Raw genomic sequence first — 18,460 nt, 5'->3', positions numbered from 1 at the left:
TAGTGCTTCAGAAGGGTATGAATTGTGGCAGAGACTGGGTCTTTCACCCAGGTATTCTCAGCACAGAGGTCGGCACCCAGTAAGTGTTGGTTGGAGGGGTGAGGAAAGCACACATACAAAACACACAGACACTCAGCCACCAGACTCACACTTATTCCCAAGCCTTCTCCAGCTACTATGCCCTCCAACAGGACAGTGTTTGGGTCCCCCCAGAAAAGAGCCCTGAAGAGCCACAGGGTGGGTGGAGCTTACACCGCTCAAGTTCAGCCCAGATGGTGGCGCTCAATAGCCGCCTTCTTCGTCCTGGAGGGCCCCAGCCCTTCCCACCACCTTCCCACTTAAAACCCCAGCTTGCACATAAATGACCTTCACTAGATAGAGGTCGTGTTCTGCATCTCCTTGCCGCTTCTTCTGCCCTGACTGAACTCTTTGAGTATTGCTCCGCCTCTCACAGACGCCCTGGGGTCCGGGCAGCTGCTCTCCTCAGCAGTCCCCTGGGGAGGGCGGGGTGGGATGATCAAGTAGGGAACTCCAGACGGGGACCTGACTGGGGAAAGGGGTGGTTGTGGAAAGAGCTGTATTCTGTTTTCTGGCAGCAGGAAGGAAAGCTAGAGGAACCGATCATTCATGCAAAATCTACCACCACCCCTTTCTGGCGTCCACATGGTTCCCGAGCCTCGGAAGCGCTGCTGGTAGGGTGAGACTCGTTCTCGCATTTTGCTCTTTCTCGAGCAGCTCCTGGGGTCTGGCTTGGCCCCTTCCTCCTGCCGTGTGTGTGTGTGTGTGTGTGTGTGTGTGTGTGTGTGTGTGTGTGTGTGTGTGAGAGAGAGAGAGAGAGAGAGAGAGAGAGAGAGAGAGATCGTAGAGGGCGGGGAGAGAAGGGGGCGGGATTGAGCCGGGAGAGAGGAGCCACAGACACACCAAGAAGGGTTGGGAGATGGAGGAGCTCCCCAGAGCTGGGGTCAGGACATCAAGCTTCAAAACCTCCTGCAAGTCCAGGGAACAAGGGAGCTTTCAGCCTAGCTCAGCGGCTGCATGTGTCGATGCCTCCCCGCGGTTCGCCCCTCCTTAAGCCACGCCCACGTTGTCTACTTCTCTGCAAAGAGGCTAAGGTTTAGGGTTCTTGGTTTAGGGTTCTTACCAATGCCAGCTCATCCCCCCTCCTCAGAAGCCCCACTAGCGCTCAGGGCTGTCCCACCGCCCCCCCCCCACGATTTGCAGATTGGCGGGACCCCTTCCTTCCCCCTTCCTGCTCTCTGTTCCGCCCCTCGTCTATGAAACTCCACCTCTCCATCCTCTGCTGGAGGGCATTGGTGGACCTCCCGCGGCGGTGGCTGGTGATTGGGCCCCACGGATGATGGTAACTGACGAGATCCCACCCCCAGCCGGTGCTGGGGTCTGGGGGCACTGCTCAGCGGTGCTGGGGCTGGCGCGGCTAGAGCCGCCGCTGCACTGACAGCTCGGGCTGCGGACCATGGAGACCGGCGCCGGGCCACATCCGCTGCGTCTGTTCGTCTGCCTGATGCCGCTCTGTTTCGCGTTGCTTTTGGGACCAGGGAGACCCGGGACTGCTGAGGAAGGTGAGGAAACTGGTTGGTGGCTGTTCTTAGAGCATGGGATGCCAAGAGGTAGGGACTGAGGAACTGGAGTGTTAAGGAAAGGAGTCGTATGGAGAGATTGGAGTCTGTTTTGGGGTTCGAAGCAAGCGGGCAACGGGAAGCAAAGAAAGAGAAAGATCAAACAGAGGAAAAGAGACGGAGAAAAAGGTGGCTAAGCAATGCAAAGGAGAGGCAATGAAGAGCCTGGGGGCTGGAGACCTGGGGATCTGGGGGCGAAAGAGGCCAATAACTGTGGGAGCAAGAGGCGGTGGTTCAGGGGCCGGTGAGACGGACAGGCTGAGCGATTGGAGGTGGGAGGTGTGGGGGCGGGGAGATGAAGAAAGCAAAGGAGACAGGAGATGCGGAGGTAAAATCGGAACATGTGGGGATGGAATGGAGACAGAACAGGGGAATAAGGGACCCCTGTGCGCAAAAAGGAGATGGAGCGCCGGTCGGGGGCGCTGGGTCCAGAAGCTGTCCGACGTACTGATGAGGGAGCTGTCCGCAGTGCTGAATCTGGAGCGTAGACTGCACAGCGCAGTCTGCGTTGCCAGGTTTGAGGCTGCCCGCGGTATGAGGGTCCGTATCTTTTTGGATGCGGGAGATTCTGATATTGGATTTTGGGGGAACTGTCTACCCACTTGAATCCACCATATCCAGGTGCAGAATCATGAGGAGCTGGAATCTGAGGCGTTGACCACCAGGTTTGTCTGGTTGTTGGATTTCTGACATTTTCCAATAAGCAATTTCAGTGTGCTGTCAGTTATACTGAAATCGGAATGCTGTCTGAGGTCCTTACCACTGTCACTTATGCGTCGGGAGCTAATATTCTTAGAGGTCCTCACATTGGAGATCCAATGCTTAAGCTTTAGATGAGTAACCTTCTAAGATTTCAGGATGGCCTGGGCTCCTTTTCTGACATGCCACTGTGCTTTCCAATTTTTTTGTGGGACCTATACTGATGGAAGAATTCAGACAGATGGTCCGATGCCTCCCGGGGAAATGACTTCAAGTCTGTGTGGCATAAGAGGGGTCATGATTTAATATATAAAAAGACCCTTGACATACATTCAAAGATGGTGGAGGTGGCAAAATGCTGGGAAAGAGGATGATTGAGATAAGAGATCATTATTTCTCCTCTGCTAATATGTTTTCCTCAGAGGCCCTGAGAGTCAAACTGTAAAGGTTCAAGTGTCCTACACCCCTGGTAACCCCAGACCTCAAAGGAGCCCCTGAGTTGGAATGGATTTGGAGACATATACAGGACTCCCCTGACAGGCTCACTTTCTCCCTCTTCATGACTCCCAGTTATAATTTGGGGAAGCTGAGATAGCAGGGAACTCACTGACACCCTCCCAGTTTTAGAGCCAGGCTTAGAATACTTACCATAGACTGTGTCAGGGTGAATGACGACTCCCTAAATATGTCCACATTCTAATCACCAAAACCTGTGAGTTTTGTCTTAAATGGCAAAAGATTTTGCAAATATGATTAAGGATTTTGAGATGGAGAGGTTATCCTGGGTTATTTGAGTGGGCCTGGTGTAATCATAGTAATTCTTATAAGATGGATGCAGAAGGAGTCAGAGAAGAAGGCAATGCAATAATAAAAGCAGAGATTGGAGAGATGCACTTTGAAGATGGAGGATGGGGCCACAAGCCAAGGAATACAGGTCACCACTAGCAATTTAAGAAGGGAAGGAGATGTATTCTCCTTTCTGAGCATCCAGAAGGAACCAGTCCTGCTGACCGATGAAACTGATTTCCAACTTTTGACCTCTAGAACTGTAAGAGAATAAATTTCTGTTGTTTTAAGTCACAAAGTTTGTGGTAATTTGTTATAGCAAATTAATATAGACTCCTCCCCTACCTCTGGGGCTACCTCTGTCTGGACTTGAGCTCCTCACTCCCAACCCCTCCTGGGGATGTATGGAATGAGATCACTTTGTCTCTGTCCTTTGCCACGTTTTCCATGACAAGTAGCCAATTTACAATGACCTTACCAAAGTATCCCACCTTCCTGACTTTCTGACATCTCTGTTCTCTCCTCTCCCTAGTCACCCTCCTGGATTCCAAATCTTCCCAGGCTGAACTAGGCTGGACTGCACTACCAAGTAATGGGGTAAGTGTAAATGTTTCCTTTCCAGTCCTAGGGATTCTCTGGTGGTCCAGAAATCAGTGTTAGTCCCTCATGGTTACATGAGAGCAAAATATTTCTCAAAGTATGTGATCTCCAGCATCCCTGGCTTCAAGTCAGAGTGTCCTATTAGAAAACATTGAGTCTTCAGTCAGACTGTCCAAAACAAGTGAGGGAGGCTGTGTCTAGGAACAGAAATGTGACATCTGGATGAAATCAATCCTGGACAGTGCCTTGCACAAGGTAGATCCTCCAAGCAATGTTGTTGATTGATGGGTTGACAGAACAAGCAAGACTTGGAATCCCGAAATAATTGAAGTGGAGAAGGAAACTTGGGTTGGGTTAGATGTGGCATGTGACAACAGCTTGGTATCATGGAAAGTGCACTGGATGGAATGCCAGGGGATTCCAGACATCATTCCTAGCTCTGCTGTTACTTCAATGCACATATTTAGTCAAGTCACTCTCCTCCTGGAGCCTCAGTTTCTCCATCTATAAATTAGGGCTTGGACTAAGTAGTCTCTGATGTTTTTTCCCAGCTCTGCATCTTATAATTCCATGAATGTGCATGGTGGGGTGGGGTGGGGGGAGAATATGAAATAATGGGAAAGGATTTTCAGCCTGAGGCTCCACCAGGGCTCCACCCCCTGGCGGTACCTTGGCTCTGAGCTGCCCACATCTTTGCTCTCCCCAGTGGGAGGAGATCAGCGGTGTGGATGAACATGATCGTCCCATCCGCACATACCAGGTGTGCAACGTGCTGGAGCCCAACCAGGACAACTGGTTGCAGACCGGCTGGATTAGCCGTGGCCGCGGGCAGCGCATCTTCGTGGAGCTGCAGTTCACACTGCGAGACTGCAGCAGCATCCCTGGTGCTGCCGGCACCTGCAAGGAGACTTTCAATGTCTACTACCTGGAAACCGAGGCCGACCTAGGTCGTGGAGGTCCCCGCCTGGGCGGAAGCCGGCCCCGCAAGATCGACACCATAGCGGCCGATGAGAGTTTTACACAGGGCGACCTGGGCGAGCGCAAGATGAAGCTGAACACAGAGGTGCGCGAAATTGGCCCTCTCAGTCGGCGGGGTTTCCACCTGGCCTTCCAGGATGTGGGCGCATGCGTGGCCCTGGTCTCTGTGCGTGTCTACTACAAGCAGTGCCGCGCCACGGTGCGGGGCCTGGCGATGTTCCCAGCCACCGCAGCGGAAAGTGCCTTCTCCACGCTGGTGGAGGTGACCGGGACGTGCGTGGCGCACTCAGAAGGGGAGCCTGGCAGCCCCCCGCGCATGCACTGTGGCGCGGATGGTGAGTGGCTGGTGCCCGTGGGCCGCTGCAGCTGCAGTGCTGGATTCCAGGAACGTGGTGACGTCTGTGAAGGTACCCAGTAGACTGGGGGATGTGGTGTGGGAGTGTAGTGCACAGGAAGCAACTGAGTGTGTATCCTGGATGACAGAGGTAGGAGGAGGAGTAAAGTAATGGGTTGTGGAGCTTCCAGTGGGTCCAGCCAGGACTGAGTTAAGTTCCTAGCAAATGAATTTTACTCCATAGAAGGGTATTTTAGGGTCTTATATTTCAGGAAGATCACGTAGTCCTCATTTGTTTATGGCAATAAATAAATTGTTGTCCTTATTTCACTAATGAAGACTTAGAGGCTCAGAGAGGTTAATTCTTGACTTGCAGAGGCAGGGAATAGGGGACCAGATTTGCCCGGCTCTCTCGAGTTCTTTCTACAACACTACGCTGTCTTCTCTATGCATAAGAGAGAACTCCACAGCAGCCCAACCCCACTAGCTATGGACTGGAATTACTTACATTATCGATCTGTCACTGACAATTCCCAAGTCAGAAGTTAACAGGAGGGTTTTGGAACTCAGGTGAGATTGGGAGGTGCATTCTATGACTATTTAGATTCCTACCTAATTTTCTGAACTAGAACCATAGTGCCCCCTGGGGGAGATCCTGCATGTAGGGGTTCTATTGGGTTCTCAGGTCTGTGGGGGGCACCAGGTAAGAATTTCTCCTTTTCTCCCCATCTCTGCCTCTGAGGACTGAGGATAAGGTTGGGGTATGGGTGTGAGCACTTAATGTAGAAAGATCAAGAGATGCTTTTTCTAAGCCAGGTCCTTTTCCGGGTGCCAGGGTAACAGAAATGAATCAGTTATAGTCTTGGCTTTTGAGAATCTCACAGTCTCGATGGAGAGTTGAAAAATGTAAAAATCACAACAGGGTGCTATATGCCATAATACAAGGATTTCTACAGTGGTAGGAATGCAGAGGAGGAAGTGACTAAATCTGCTGCTCTCATTCCTTTGTTCAATCATTCATTTGATATGGATTGAAGGCATACCATCTGCATTTACTGAGGGCTCATCATATGTGTAAAGATGGATGCCACCATTTCTTCCCTGAGGGGAACTTGTGGTTTAGTAAGGAGCTTCACATCGTGAATCTTCCTGGGCTCTGCTGGTAGGGTGAAGCTCCACCTCTGTGCTCTCCAGCACTGTTGCAACCTCTTTTGTACTTACATACTTGAAGCTCTTTACAGAGACCTATTCATTGAGTGTTTGTATCACTAGACTAAGAGCTTCTTGAATTCAAGCAATGAGTCATTTTAGTCTCAGCAACCCCAATGTCCATAAGAGGGATGGACTATGGTAGGTCCAGCGGAAATGTGTGGTATAAATAAAGGTCATTACTATGGGTATGATATATTTCAACAGAGAGCTGGGGAAGACTGGAGACCCAAGTCTAAGAGTGGAGAGAGATAGCAAGAAGGCCTTTCTTCCAAGCAGCCAAAGGCATTCTGACTTAGGAGATTATGTGCAGAAGCATGGAGGCAAGAGAGAACATAGCATGGCTGGGGTGAGGCAAGTCAGTGTGACTGACTTGGGGCCCCAGGGCATTTGAGTAGTTGAGAGGGAATGGTTGTGAGAGGGGCAGGGGACCATCACGAAGGGCCTAGAACATTGGAAGAAAGAGCTTAGATATAATGCTTTAGACCAACAGGGAAGATATGAAACAGGGATCTGACATGTTCAGATTTGTATTTTCAAAAGATCACTCAAGCTGCAATCACAAATAAAGAATCAGAGAGGAAAATATTAGAGACTGGAAGATGAGGAGGAAGATGGTACAATAGTCCAGGAGAAAGAGTGCATGGTCTGAACTTGGGCAGTAGCAGAGCTCACTGAGCGAGGAGGATGGATGTGATGCGAGTGCATCCACAGAGCTTGGTAGCAATGTGGTGTATGGAGGGTTGAGTGGACAGAGGGTCATTCACTGGAGTAGAGAACACAGGGTGTGGTGTCCATGGTCCACTCAAGTGCAGGTAGCTAGAAAGTAGAACTGGAGCTCAGCAACTGAGTGCTAGATACTACCGGAGGCTATGGGTGTCATGGGGGCAGACCAGGGAGAATGTGTGGGTTAGAAGCAAGAGGGCCAGTGATGAAGTCTCACAGGTCAGCAGTGTCTGAGGGGGATCAGGAAAAGGAATCCATGATGAGACTGAGAGGGAGTGGGCAGAGGTTGAGGGAGATCTGGAGGCGTCAATTTGTGGTAGCCAAGGGAGACAGAGGCATCCAGGAGGCAATGGCCTACAGTGTTGGTGAGCCATCTGATAAGGTCAGGGCTGGAAAATGTGTCTGGTGCCCCTAGTGAGAGTAGCTTTGGTTGAGTGATGGAGAGAGAGACCGGGCTGTAGGATGAGGGAAAGTGAGGTGCTGGAGTGAGGGAATAAACAGTTCTCTAATGGCTGGATTTGAAAGTGTTGGTGAGTGGGGCATATCTTGAGGACATTGGGTTGAGAGAGGATGATTACCATAGAAGGGAGAGTCTCAATTTATAGTCTAAGGGAAGGAAATAGTGGGGTATCATCTGTGTGGGGGGAGGTAGGGTGGAGAAGTCTTCCCCAGAGAGAGGAAGTACTTTATTACTGATGTGGGCTAGAGTTGCTGGTGCATACTGCTAAAAAAAACCACAGGCCATGTTTTAGCTACTTTTATTGTTTTTCTTTTTTTTTTTTCAAAGATTTTTTTTATTTATTTATACAAGCACTGGGTACAGTCAGAAGTGTGGGAGGGTGAGAGAATTCACCAGAGCCAGAGCGGGGAACAGAACAGGCAGACTGACGAAGTACACTGCTGAGGGGAGCAGTGGGCGCAGCAAGAGAGGTCTGCACGCCATGTGGGACCCTCGCTGGCGGCCAGGGATCGAACCGGTGCTGCAGAGGCTGCAGGTAGCTTTGTAGCCCAGTGCTTAACCGCTGCGCCACCAGGGGAGGCCCCTACTTTTATTGTTTTTAAATAATCTATAGATGATGCCCTTATCCCCTGCACCCCAAGTGGACTGTTTTTACTGTCCATTTCTTTGCTCTGTCACTGGAAATAGCCAGTAGAGAAGAAGCCTGTGTGAGAACCTGGATGTAAGGCGACTAAAGAAATGCAGTCTGGGAGTGGGCAAAGGGACTGGCCCCAGAGTGGGGGGAGGGGCTGGCTTTCAACAGGAGGTGGCTCATCTTCTCCACTGGGCCTGGAAGAAAGGCGTGAGGGAAGATGGGTATGGATGGAGATGTTTGTGGGCTTGATGGCCAGCTGTTGAGGGAATCCCTGTGAGGTCGGAAGGAGGGCCGCTGCCCCGGGGAGAGGAGGAGCCTTGTATCTCCAGAGCCTAGAACAGCCCCTGGCTCATAGTAGATGCTAGGAAAATACTGGTTGAATAAATGAAAGGAATGGGCCTGGAGGGAGAGGTGTGGGCACATATTTGGCGTGGGGGGGTGGGGGCGAGTGGAAGAGAGAAAGAGATTCAGGAACCAAATGGACTTCTCAGGGAGGCCACCACCAGACAAAGGTCACTTGTAATGGCATAAGCTCTGACTTGGGGAGGATGCTGGGCAAGCTCAGGAGGGAGTATTGTCTTGAACTGATCTCTAGGGCAGCACAGTGAGAAGGGGAGTCAGACATTATAGGGCAAGAGTCAGCGGTATGGCACAGACAGAGTGATGGCAGTGGGGAGCTGCTGCAGGGCTTTAAGAAGGGAAGTGAAATGGTCAGCTTTGTATTGAGAAAGGTAAGGCCTTCCCAGTGCCTTCTGCAGCTAAGTACAGACCCCTCTCTAAGAGCAGGTGGGTATGGAGAGAGAAGAGTTAAGATGTTCTCCCCCTTTCTGCTTCTCTTTCTAGTCACCCTGGCTCTGGTTCCCCCTCTCCCAGTCACCTGAGAAATTACTGAAAGACTTGGGGTTTCCCTTGGGGAAAAATCAGGGCAGATGACCTGTGCCTTCAAATCGCTGTAGACTGCCCTGGAACAGGGCCCAAGCAGATATGCTCTCTAAGGTTCCCAGGGGTTCAGCAGGGGCGCGGGGAGTGGGACAGGCAGGGAACACAAGGACGTGCATTCTAACTGCAGAGACAGCCTCAGAAGTGGGTGGGCTCCCTTTTATAAAGTATATGAACAAAGACTGGCTATTTCTAGGGAAGCTGCTGGGGGACTGGCCCGTGGGAGCTGAACTAGAGGACCTCTGGAATTCTGACTCTGACCTTGAGGACAAGAGGGAGGGGCCAGGACTCCATTCCTGGGTCTTCCCCTCACCACAAACCTCTCCAAGTAGAGACAGTCAGTGTTATTTCTGATGGGGCTCCCCATCTCTGGAATCAAAGACACACACACACGTAGAGGGAGGGATGGAGGGAGAGAGAAAAGGAGCTTTTCCTACTGCTGTGAGACCCTGCAAACAGATCACTCTGTTTTGTTTCACAACAGAGGTGGGAGCCCTTGGTGATTACCCCATATGACTGTTGGTTTCTTCTGGACAAAGAGGCCCAGGGAGTGGCAGGGCTAGCACCAAGGCCTTCCGAGTCCCGCCTTGGTTGCTGCTGCCCACCAGACCACGTGTGCCAGGCTTTGTTCTGAAGGCAGCTGCTTCCAAATATTCCTGGGCAGAGGCTCTGGACTCTGGGCATCATGGACCTCTCAAGCCTGGACCTTCCAGACATTGGAAACCCTCCGTCCCTGCCCTTCTTCTCCCAGGCAGGCTGACGTTTCTTCCGGCAGGCTGGTCTGCAGCCCTCTGTTGCATTGTGTCTTAGACATAATGGGCTGGAGAGCAGTCATCCTTCCAGAACCAGCTCCTCTGGGAGTGTGTCACTGTCTGGTAACAGAAAGGGGCCTGTGCTCACATCAAGACTAGACAGTGGGCATTAGGGCAGCAAGGTGTGGGCTCGGAAGCCCGTCTACTTCAGTTGGAATCCCACTGTTTATTAGCTGTGGGACTTTGGAAAAGTCACTTAACCTCTCTGAGCCTTAGTTTCTCATTCTTTAAATGGGATACAGTACACACCTCACAGGTTGTTGTGAGGATTAAATGAATTATAAAACACTCCCCTGTTCTGGCACACGGTAAGCACTTAGTAAGGGTTAGGTAATATCGGGCGGGCGGTGAAATCCTGAGCTGCCCATCCCAAAGGGGATGAGTCGTTGACACCCCCACCTCGTTCCCCGTTACAACTGGAGAAGATAAACCCCATCCTAATGGGAGCAGGAAGGAAGGTGGGGGACACAGAAGCTGTGGAGGAGCCCCCTTCTTACCTGGCTCCTCCCCACAGCCTGTCCCCCAGGGTTTTACAAGGTGTCCTCCCGGAGACCCTTCTGCTCGCCCTGCCCAGAGCACAGTCGGGCCCTGGAAAATGCCTCCACCTTCTGTGTGTGCCAGGACAGCTATGCTCGCTCCCCGACAGACCCGCCTTCAGCTTCCTGCACCCGTGAGTCCTTCTCCTGGGTACACTCCAGGGGGTGGGTGAGTGGGCAGCAGCCAATAAAGGCTTGCTTGAGATGTTGGTGCAGGTGGGAGCCTTCACAATGGGGAGCATGAGGGTGTGAGTGGGAGCCCGTGACTTGGAGGGCGGTGGGTGCAGGGAGGGGAGTGTGGGGTGGGCATGAGGGCCGGGGTCTTGGCTTGGGAGAAATAGGACGACAGAGTCCAACGGGAAGGGATGAGGTGAGGCTTGAGGTGAGCCAGCAATGGATCTGCTAGTGGACCCCCGCCGACCCCCACTCTCACAGCACCCCACACTGCAGCCAGGGGGGGAGCCTCCCGCCCCTCCATCCTTGTCCCTCATAACAGCCTCCACCCCACCGCTGGCCACGGCCACAAACCTCCCATGCCCACCTCCCTCCTTCTCAGCCCTCCCAACCCGACTCGCACGCAGGCTCTGTCCCTGCTCCTCTCGCTGCCCCCTAGCCTGCACCCCAACCCGTCCCTGCCCCTCGCCGGCCACCACGCCCCCTCCCTCCCACCTCACCCCACGCCCCGCGCGCGCGCCCCTCCGCGCGCTCCCCAGCCCCGGGCCGCCCGCCGCCTGGCCCCTGACGGCGCGCGCCCCTGTGCCGCCCCAGGGCCGCCGTCGGCGCCGCGGGACCTGCAGTACAGCCTGAGCCGCTCGCCGCTGGCGCTGCGGCTGCGCTGGCTGCCGCCGGCGGACTCGGGCGGCCGCTCGGACGTCACGTACTCGCTGCTGTGCCTGCGCTGCGGCCGCGAGGGCCCGGCGGGCGCGTGCGAGCCGTGCGGGCCGCGCGTGGCCTTCGTGCCGCGCCAGGCCGGGCTGCGGGAGCGCGCCGCCACCCTGCTGCACCTGCGGCCCGGCGCGCGCTACACCGTGCGCGTGGCGGCGCTCAACGGCGTCTCGGGCCCGGCGGCCGCCGCGGGAGCCACCTACGCGCAGGTCACCGTCTCCACCGGGCCCGGGGGTAAGGTCGCCCCGCGCGCCGGGACCCCGCGCCCCCAGGGACCCGCCTCCCACCACGCCCGCGCCCTCCCGAGGCCGCCTCCGTCCCGCCCGCTGGGAGCCTCCCCCGTGCCCCGCGTCTCCCCAAATAAACGAGGGTCGGTGCCAAGCCAGCCTCAAGTTAGGCGTCCCGCGTTTCCCTGGGGGACGGAGTGGCCGCAGAAAGCCTCCATCCCGGGTCTCCCCTCACCGCGGGTCAGTCCCGTCCCCAAGGCCGCGGGGGGCGGGGGGCGGCGAGTGGGGGGAATGGCTTGAGGGCGCAGGGGACTCCTTGCCCGGAGCGCGTGTGAGCATTTCAGTGAGTCTGCAGGAGCCAGCAGCTCCCCCACTTCTGGGCTCCCGGAAAGCCTTGGCCCCACACCCAACTCCGCAGTTGCCTCGCCTTTGCTTTTCCGGGGGTGGGGGGCAAGATGGAGAGTCCCTTACTCTTTTGCCCTCCCTTCTCAAAAACTCCAGTAGGAAGCTGAATCTTACCTCCTCCTTCTCTGGCTCCAAAAGAGGAATCCTGTCGTGTGTCCCCTGCCTCCACCCCATGGCCTCTAGGAAGGTTTTTGCTGCCTTGATCACCCCCATTCCAGGTCCTGAGAAAGCCGCTAGGGTCAGACTAGAGGGGAGAGTCCACTGGCCAAAAAAAACAATCACCTTCTGACTCTGGAACTGAGGTGACTAAATGAAGACCTGCGGCCCTTTCACCCTGCACTTTCCTCATTCTTGAAATTTCCTTGTGATTCCTCTCCCTCAGCTGGGGTACATCTTCAAACAATTCTTTGCAAAAAGGATCAGTGAGAGGTATGGCTTCTGAGTCTTTTCCTACGTGAAAGCATAGGATTAGCTTGTCTCCTGGCGGTTGTGTTGCAGAGCAGTCTTGAGGCCAGGATAATTGTTCATTCTTTTGTAAGTAATCTGCCTATGTGTGTGTCCACATACAGATGTTTGTATAATTCTTCCACCTACAGATGAAAATAAAATGTAACCACTATGGATCTCTTTTCAGTGAGTTTGGCTGGAACATAGTAAAACTTCTCATCTGCACATCTTTTTTTATCCCTGGAAAAAAAACATTTCCAGTTAGTGCTTTGACTAGAACTTCCAGTAGCTCCACTCTCTCTCTTCAGAATCTAAGTCTTGGGTGGTACATCCATTTTCTGATTCTCAAATCTTGTCACTTCCTTTATCATTTTTTTTAGCTCTTAATCCATTTCCTCTGCTTCTTGGGAGAGATTTGCCAATTTGTCTGGTTTTCTGGAACAAGAATTCTGCTTTTTTTTTTTTTAAAAAACTGTTTCTATTGTGATTTAACCTTTGCATTTATGTCTTTTAAAATTCACTGTAGAAGAAGAAGGAAAAAAAAAAAACACCCATGATCCTATTATCCAGAGATCAGCAACTATTAATATCTTGGAATATAGCATCTTTTCACATTCTTTTCTGTTCATCTCTATATCCATTTCTAGAACTATCTAGAACTGTCTTGAATAATATGTATAATGCAGTTGTTATCTGGTATTTCATATTAGCAAGCCTGTCTTGACAGAGATGAATTTAAAAGTCATGTTATGGAAATACTCTTCTGTTTCCATTTTATCAATTAAAAAAACTGAACTTCCACTGACTGTTGTTCTGCTTCTGCCCTATGCAACATGAGTCCTACGCTAGGTCACTTAATTGGAATGATCTTCCTCTTTCAAATGATGAATCTGAGGTCTGAGAGGCCAAGTGACTTGTTCAAAGTCATCCACCTAGTAAGTAGAGACCTGTCTTTAAACTGAAGTCTCTCTGTGTCTACAACCAAAGTCTTATGCTTTTAGCCCCGCTGGCCATATAATGCTTTCATTTTTTGCTGAACTTTAAAAAACAATCAGGAATGGATGCTAATTTTATAAAATGCTTCTTAAGCATCTTTCAAAATGACCACATGTTTTTTTCTCCTTTGACCTATGGTTATGATGGTAATAATTGATGGTCTATTAATGGATTTTTCAGTGTACACTCTCTTTGCGTTCCTAGGTTACACCCTAATAGATATGAATGTATTATTCTTTGAATATTTTACTGGGTTAATTTGCTTGTATTTTAAAATTTTTTCCATCTGCATTTATGAGAGAGATTAGTGGTTTTTATGGTGTTCTCTGTTGAGTGTTGGCATTATGGTAAAATTGACTTTGGAAAAGGCCTCAGGAAGGACCTCTTCTTTTTCACTGTTTGGGAATAGTTTAAATAGTAAAAATAGTAAAATTATGCCTCCTTTGAAGACACACAAAACTGGGAAACTTTCTGAGCTCTCACCTTTGGGTTAGGGGAAGTGAAATTATGTTCTCAGTCTTTTTTTTTTTTTTAAGATTTATTTATTTATGCAAGAACCGGGGTACAAGCCAGATGCGCGGGAGGATGAGAGGATTCACCAGAGACAGAGCGGGGAACAGAACAGGCAGACTGACGAAATACACAGCTGAAGGGAGCAGCGGGCGAGACGGGAGAGGTCTGCAGTGCCATGTGGGACCCTCGCGGGCCCAGATCAAACCCGCGCTGCAGAGGCTGCGGACAGCTTCACAGTGCGGCACTCAACTGCCTGCGCCACCAGGGAGGCCCCTGTTCTTAGTCTTTTCCATAACTTCTTCTTGAATCAATTTTGCTAATTTTAACATTCATAGAAAAATGTTTGGTAATCTTTTTCTAATTCATTTAGCCCAGAAATGTATATTTTAGAACTTTCTTCAGTGTCTGGAGTTAGCTCTATTTTCTCTTCCTCGGCGTTGTATGCTGTGACTTCTTTTTCTTAATTATCCTTGCCAGAAGTTTATTTTAGTGATTATAACAAAATCCATTCCACTGCTCTTTAATTTTGTCACTTATTTTATTTTACTTTTTAAATACAATTCCTGCTTTCCAAACATTGCATCTTTGCCATCCAGAGCAGAAAAAGAATGATTTCTTCTTTGTAATATCTCCTTAAGGTTTTTTTTAAGAAATCTTTCCAAAATCTTTCCTCCCCTTAGCTGATTTCTCCACTTGTTGTCCAGAGCAGGATTACAAGCCCGACCCTAAATCAGTCCTTGGTAAAGGGAACCAATGCACGAAATGTCTTAGAACAATCAGAATTATCCTGAGTCATCTGTGAGGAGACAGGAGACCCTGAATCAAAAGCTGGGCTCAGCCACCAGGGAAGGGGGACACAGTTGTTAAAGAGGTTTCTGTTAGTTTCTGCTCTGCTCTTGGCCCCACTTAGGTGCTGGCTGCCTCTCGTCACCAATCTACATGGGGAGGACAGGGGCTGCGTTCAGTTTTTAGCTCTATCCTCAGGGCTTGCCAGGCTTTCATCTAACTTCCCTCTGTGGGCCCAAATGGAGCTTTCTCCCACCTCTCTATTCTGGCCATCTGATCTTTCAGCAAATGTAGTTTTTAAAAAATGACATTTCTAACCCTTTCCTGTCTTTGCCCTCTGTCTACAAGGGACGGTGCCACCTCCTAGGATGCTTCAACACTCCTCTCCCCTTTATGCCCATGTTTTTTTCTGGGAGCTGCCATCTCCAAGTGGATTTAGGCTGAGAGGCACTCCCTGGGGGTGGGAAGAACACTTTTCCTCAAAAGCAACTATGCAGAAGAGTGACGGCTGTGCATTGTCCACTCGGCAGAGACCTTGCTTTCTTTCAAGGGTCAGGCAGTGGGAGGAAAGATAAAGGATCTTTCAAGTTATTTTTAGGATGGGAGTTACTCTGTGGGCAGCATAGCCTGGGGGTTTCGACAATGGCATTTTTCAATCCAGTTCCACCGGCTTTATCAGAGGTGGAAATATGCCATTCCACTGCCTTCCTCCATTCTGGCAATTAGCTGTCAAATCTAGTGTGTGGCGATGTTGTGGGCTTTCAATTCTTTCCGCATCTTCATGTTTTCATTCAAATTTTGGAGAGAGTGGAGGGGGGACTGCTAGATGGACACCAGATGAAATGCACCTTGTGAAGAGTGAGCTATCACTGTCCGGGCTCCAGTTCCTTGACCCACTGCCACCTGCCATCTACTCACCCATAGTTCCCCTAAGTCACCAGGAGCCTCCATGTTGTTCGAGCCAGAGGGTACTTTGCATCATCCTTTTGCCCCATCTCTTCTCAGCACATGAAGTGCTGACCACTAGCTCCCTCGTGGGTAGGCTTGTACTGAGCACGCTTGCTTTGCATCAGGGGCTATACTAAGCCCTTCATATTCAAGACTTCAGAAAATTCTCAGAGCATGCCTGAGAGGTGTCATTATTGTTTCCTTTCTACACACAAGGGAACCAAGGTTCTTGCTTGTAGGCCAATAGCGGGTAACTGCAAGTGTCAAGAGGGAAGCTTAAATGTTCTCCTCCCTGGGCATCTGTGACCTTTTTTGCTCCTGCTTTTCCTCATATGTCTCTGGCTCATCCTTTTCAAACTCCCTTTCCATTGCCCACCTCTTAAATGTCCTTGTTTCTTGGGCTTGTTTCCTTTTTTTTTTTTTAAGATTTATTTATTTATGCATACAAGAGCTGGGGTGCAGGCTAGAGATACAGGGGTGACAGGATCCACCAGAGACAAAGTGGGGAGCAGAACAGGCAGATGTACTGAAATACACTGCTGAGGGGAGCAGCAGGCGAGACAGGAAAGGTCTGCTGTGCCATGTGGGTTGTTCCCTGGCTAGAGATTGATTGCTCCATAGTGCTGCGTTTTAACCCCTTGTGCCACCAGGGAGGCCCAAGCTTGTTTCCTAATGGGGTTTCCTCTTCCATAAATTCTCCCTGGGTAGTTTCCATCCCCATTGCTACTGGATTTCCATCTCCCACTGAGACACCTTTTGTGAGTCCTGGAACCACTTATTCAGCTGTCTTTCCAGCAACTCCTCTTGGAAGCCCCTTTACTCAACACACCTAAAGTGAAGTCACATCTTGTAACCTGCTTGTCCTTGCCTCAATGGAAGATTATTGCCCCCTTTGTTTGCCTGCTTGTTTATGGCCACTGTCCATCCAAGATGATCTCCACTAGTGGTTCTCAAACTTGCTGGAAGCTTGGAGAAACTTGAAAGGATATGACTAATTTCTTAATCCTACCGAGATTTGATTTAATTGCTTGGGATTGTGACCTGGACATCCTATTTTTTATTGTGGTAAAAACATATAAAATCTACCATCTTAAAACCATTTTAAGTGCCCAGTACAGTAGTGTCAGCTAGATGCACATCATTCTGCAACAGATCTCTTAGAACTTTTCATATTGTAAAAGTCAGGGAACAGCAACTCCTTTTCTCAACCCCCAAGCCCCTGCACGACCACCATTCTTTTTGGTTCTAAGCATGTGCTACCTTTAGCTCCCCATACAAGTGGAATCATGCAGTGTTTGTCTTCTCCCCGCGACTGTCTTGTTCACTTGTCATACCGTCCTTAAGGTTCAGGCTATGATGAGAGGATTTCCGTTTTTGTTACTGAAAAAGGCTGAATAGTATTCCACTGTATGTCTATTTAGCTACCTATGGTTTATCTATCTCACATTTTTCTTTCCATTTATATATCGATGGAAACTTAGGTTGTTTCCATATCTTGGTTATTGTAAATACTGCTGCAATGGGCATGAGGGTGCAGACATCTCTCTGAGAGAGTGATTTCATTTCCCTTGGATGTATATCGAGAAGTGGGATTGCTGAATCATATGGTAGTTCTATTTTTAAGGTTTTAAGGAACCTCATTTTTCCATAGTGGCGGCACCAATTTAATTCTCACTGACAATGCATGGGGGTTCCTTTTCCTTCACTTGTCAGCACTGGTTATTGCTTGTCTTTTTGATGATATCCAGGTGTGAGCTGATATCTCGTTTATATCACACTTGCTTTATCCGTTTATCCATCGATGGATGTTTAGGTTGCTTCTATCTCTTGGCTATTGTGAAATACTGCAGTGAACAGGGTGTGCAAATATCTCTTCAAGATTCTGTTTTCAATTTTGGGAGCTGTGTACTCAGAAGTGGGATTGCTGGGTCATATGGTAATTCTATTTCTAAATTTTTAGGGTACCTCTATGCTGTCTTCCATAGCAGCTGCACAGTCGTGCTACCCACAAACAGCACAAGGGTTTCACCTTCTCCACATCCTTGCAGTGCTTGCTATTTCCTGTTTTGTTTTGTTTATTCAGTTTTGGTAGTGGCCACCCGAGCTCCTCATATACGAAAGTGGATATCTCTGTGCTCTGACTTGCATCCCCTGCTGATTAGAGCTCTCGAACATCTTTTCAAATGCTTGTCAGCTATTGCCTGTCTTTTTGGAGAAATGTTGACTCGTGTCCTCTGCTCAGTTTTAAATCTGGTGTTTCTGAATTTCTTTGTTAAGTTGTAGGAGTTTTTCAGAAACTCTACATATGAACCCCTTATCAGCTGTATTCTTAGTAAATATTTTCTCCCATTCCATAGTTGCCTTTTGACTCTGTTGTTTTTGCTACACAGAAATGTTGCAGTTTAATGTAGTCCCATTTAAGTTTTTGTTGCTTGTGCTTTTTACATCATTTCCAAGAAATCATTGCCAAATCCAGTATTGTGAAATTTCTCCCCATTTGTCTCAGGGTTTTATAATTTCATTTTGAGTTAATTTAAATCTATCATCCATTTTGAGTTAATTTTTGTAGCTGGCATAAGGCAAGGGTAAACTTCATTCTTTCATATGTGGCTCTCCAGTTTTCCACATACCATTTGTTGAAGAGACTATTCTTTCCCCATCGTGTAGCTTTAATACCCTTGTTGAAGATCATTTGACCACATAAATGAGGGGTTATTTCTGGGTTCTCTATTCTGTTCCATTTGTCTGTATGCCAGTCCTGTCTTTACGCCAGTACAATGCTGTTTTGATCACTGCCATTTTATAATGTGTTTTGAAGCCAGGAAGTGTGAGACCTCCAGCTTTATTTTTCTTCTCTAGACATTTTGAATATTCATGGTCCTTTGAGATTCCATATGTATTTT

At 49.7% G+C, this 18,460-nt stretch overlaps 1 protein-coding gene across 1 annotated transcript in view; it reads left to right on the top strand.

The window, feature by feature from the left end:
* Nucleotides 1–1,474: 1,474 nt before the first annotated feature.
* Nucleotides 1,475–18,460, top strand: part of EPHA10 (EPH receptor A10) — a gene marked incomplete at both ends in the record, with an annotated part of 31,851 nt that continues 14,865 nt past the window's right edge. The window contains 5 exons of the mRNA XM_084243903.1: nt 1,475–1,580; nt 3,655–3,719; nt 4,429–5,107; nt 10,329–10,484; nt 11,119–11,469. Coding sequence (XP_084100029.1) covers nt 1,475–1,580; nt 3,655–3,719; nt 4,429–5,107; nt 10,329–10,484; nt 11,119–11,469 — 1,357 coding nt within the window. The remainder of the gene's footprint in view (nt 1,581–3,654; nt 3,720–4,428; nt 5,108–10,328; nt 10,485–11,118; nt 11,470–18,460) is intronic.

This window comes from Talpa europaea (genome assembly GCF_964194135.1).
Source record: "Talpa europaea genome assembly, chromosome: 9".
NCBI classification, from domain to species: Eukaryota; Metazoa; Chordata; class Mammalia; order Eulipotyphla; family Talpidae; genus Talpa; species Talpa europaea.
Note: the sequence above shows the minus strand (reverse complement) of the source record. Positions and strands in the feature narration are given on the sequence as shown.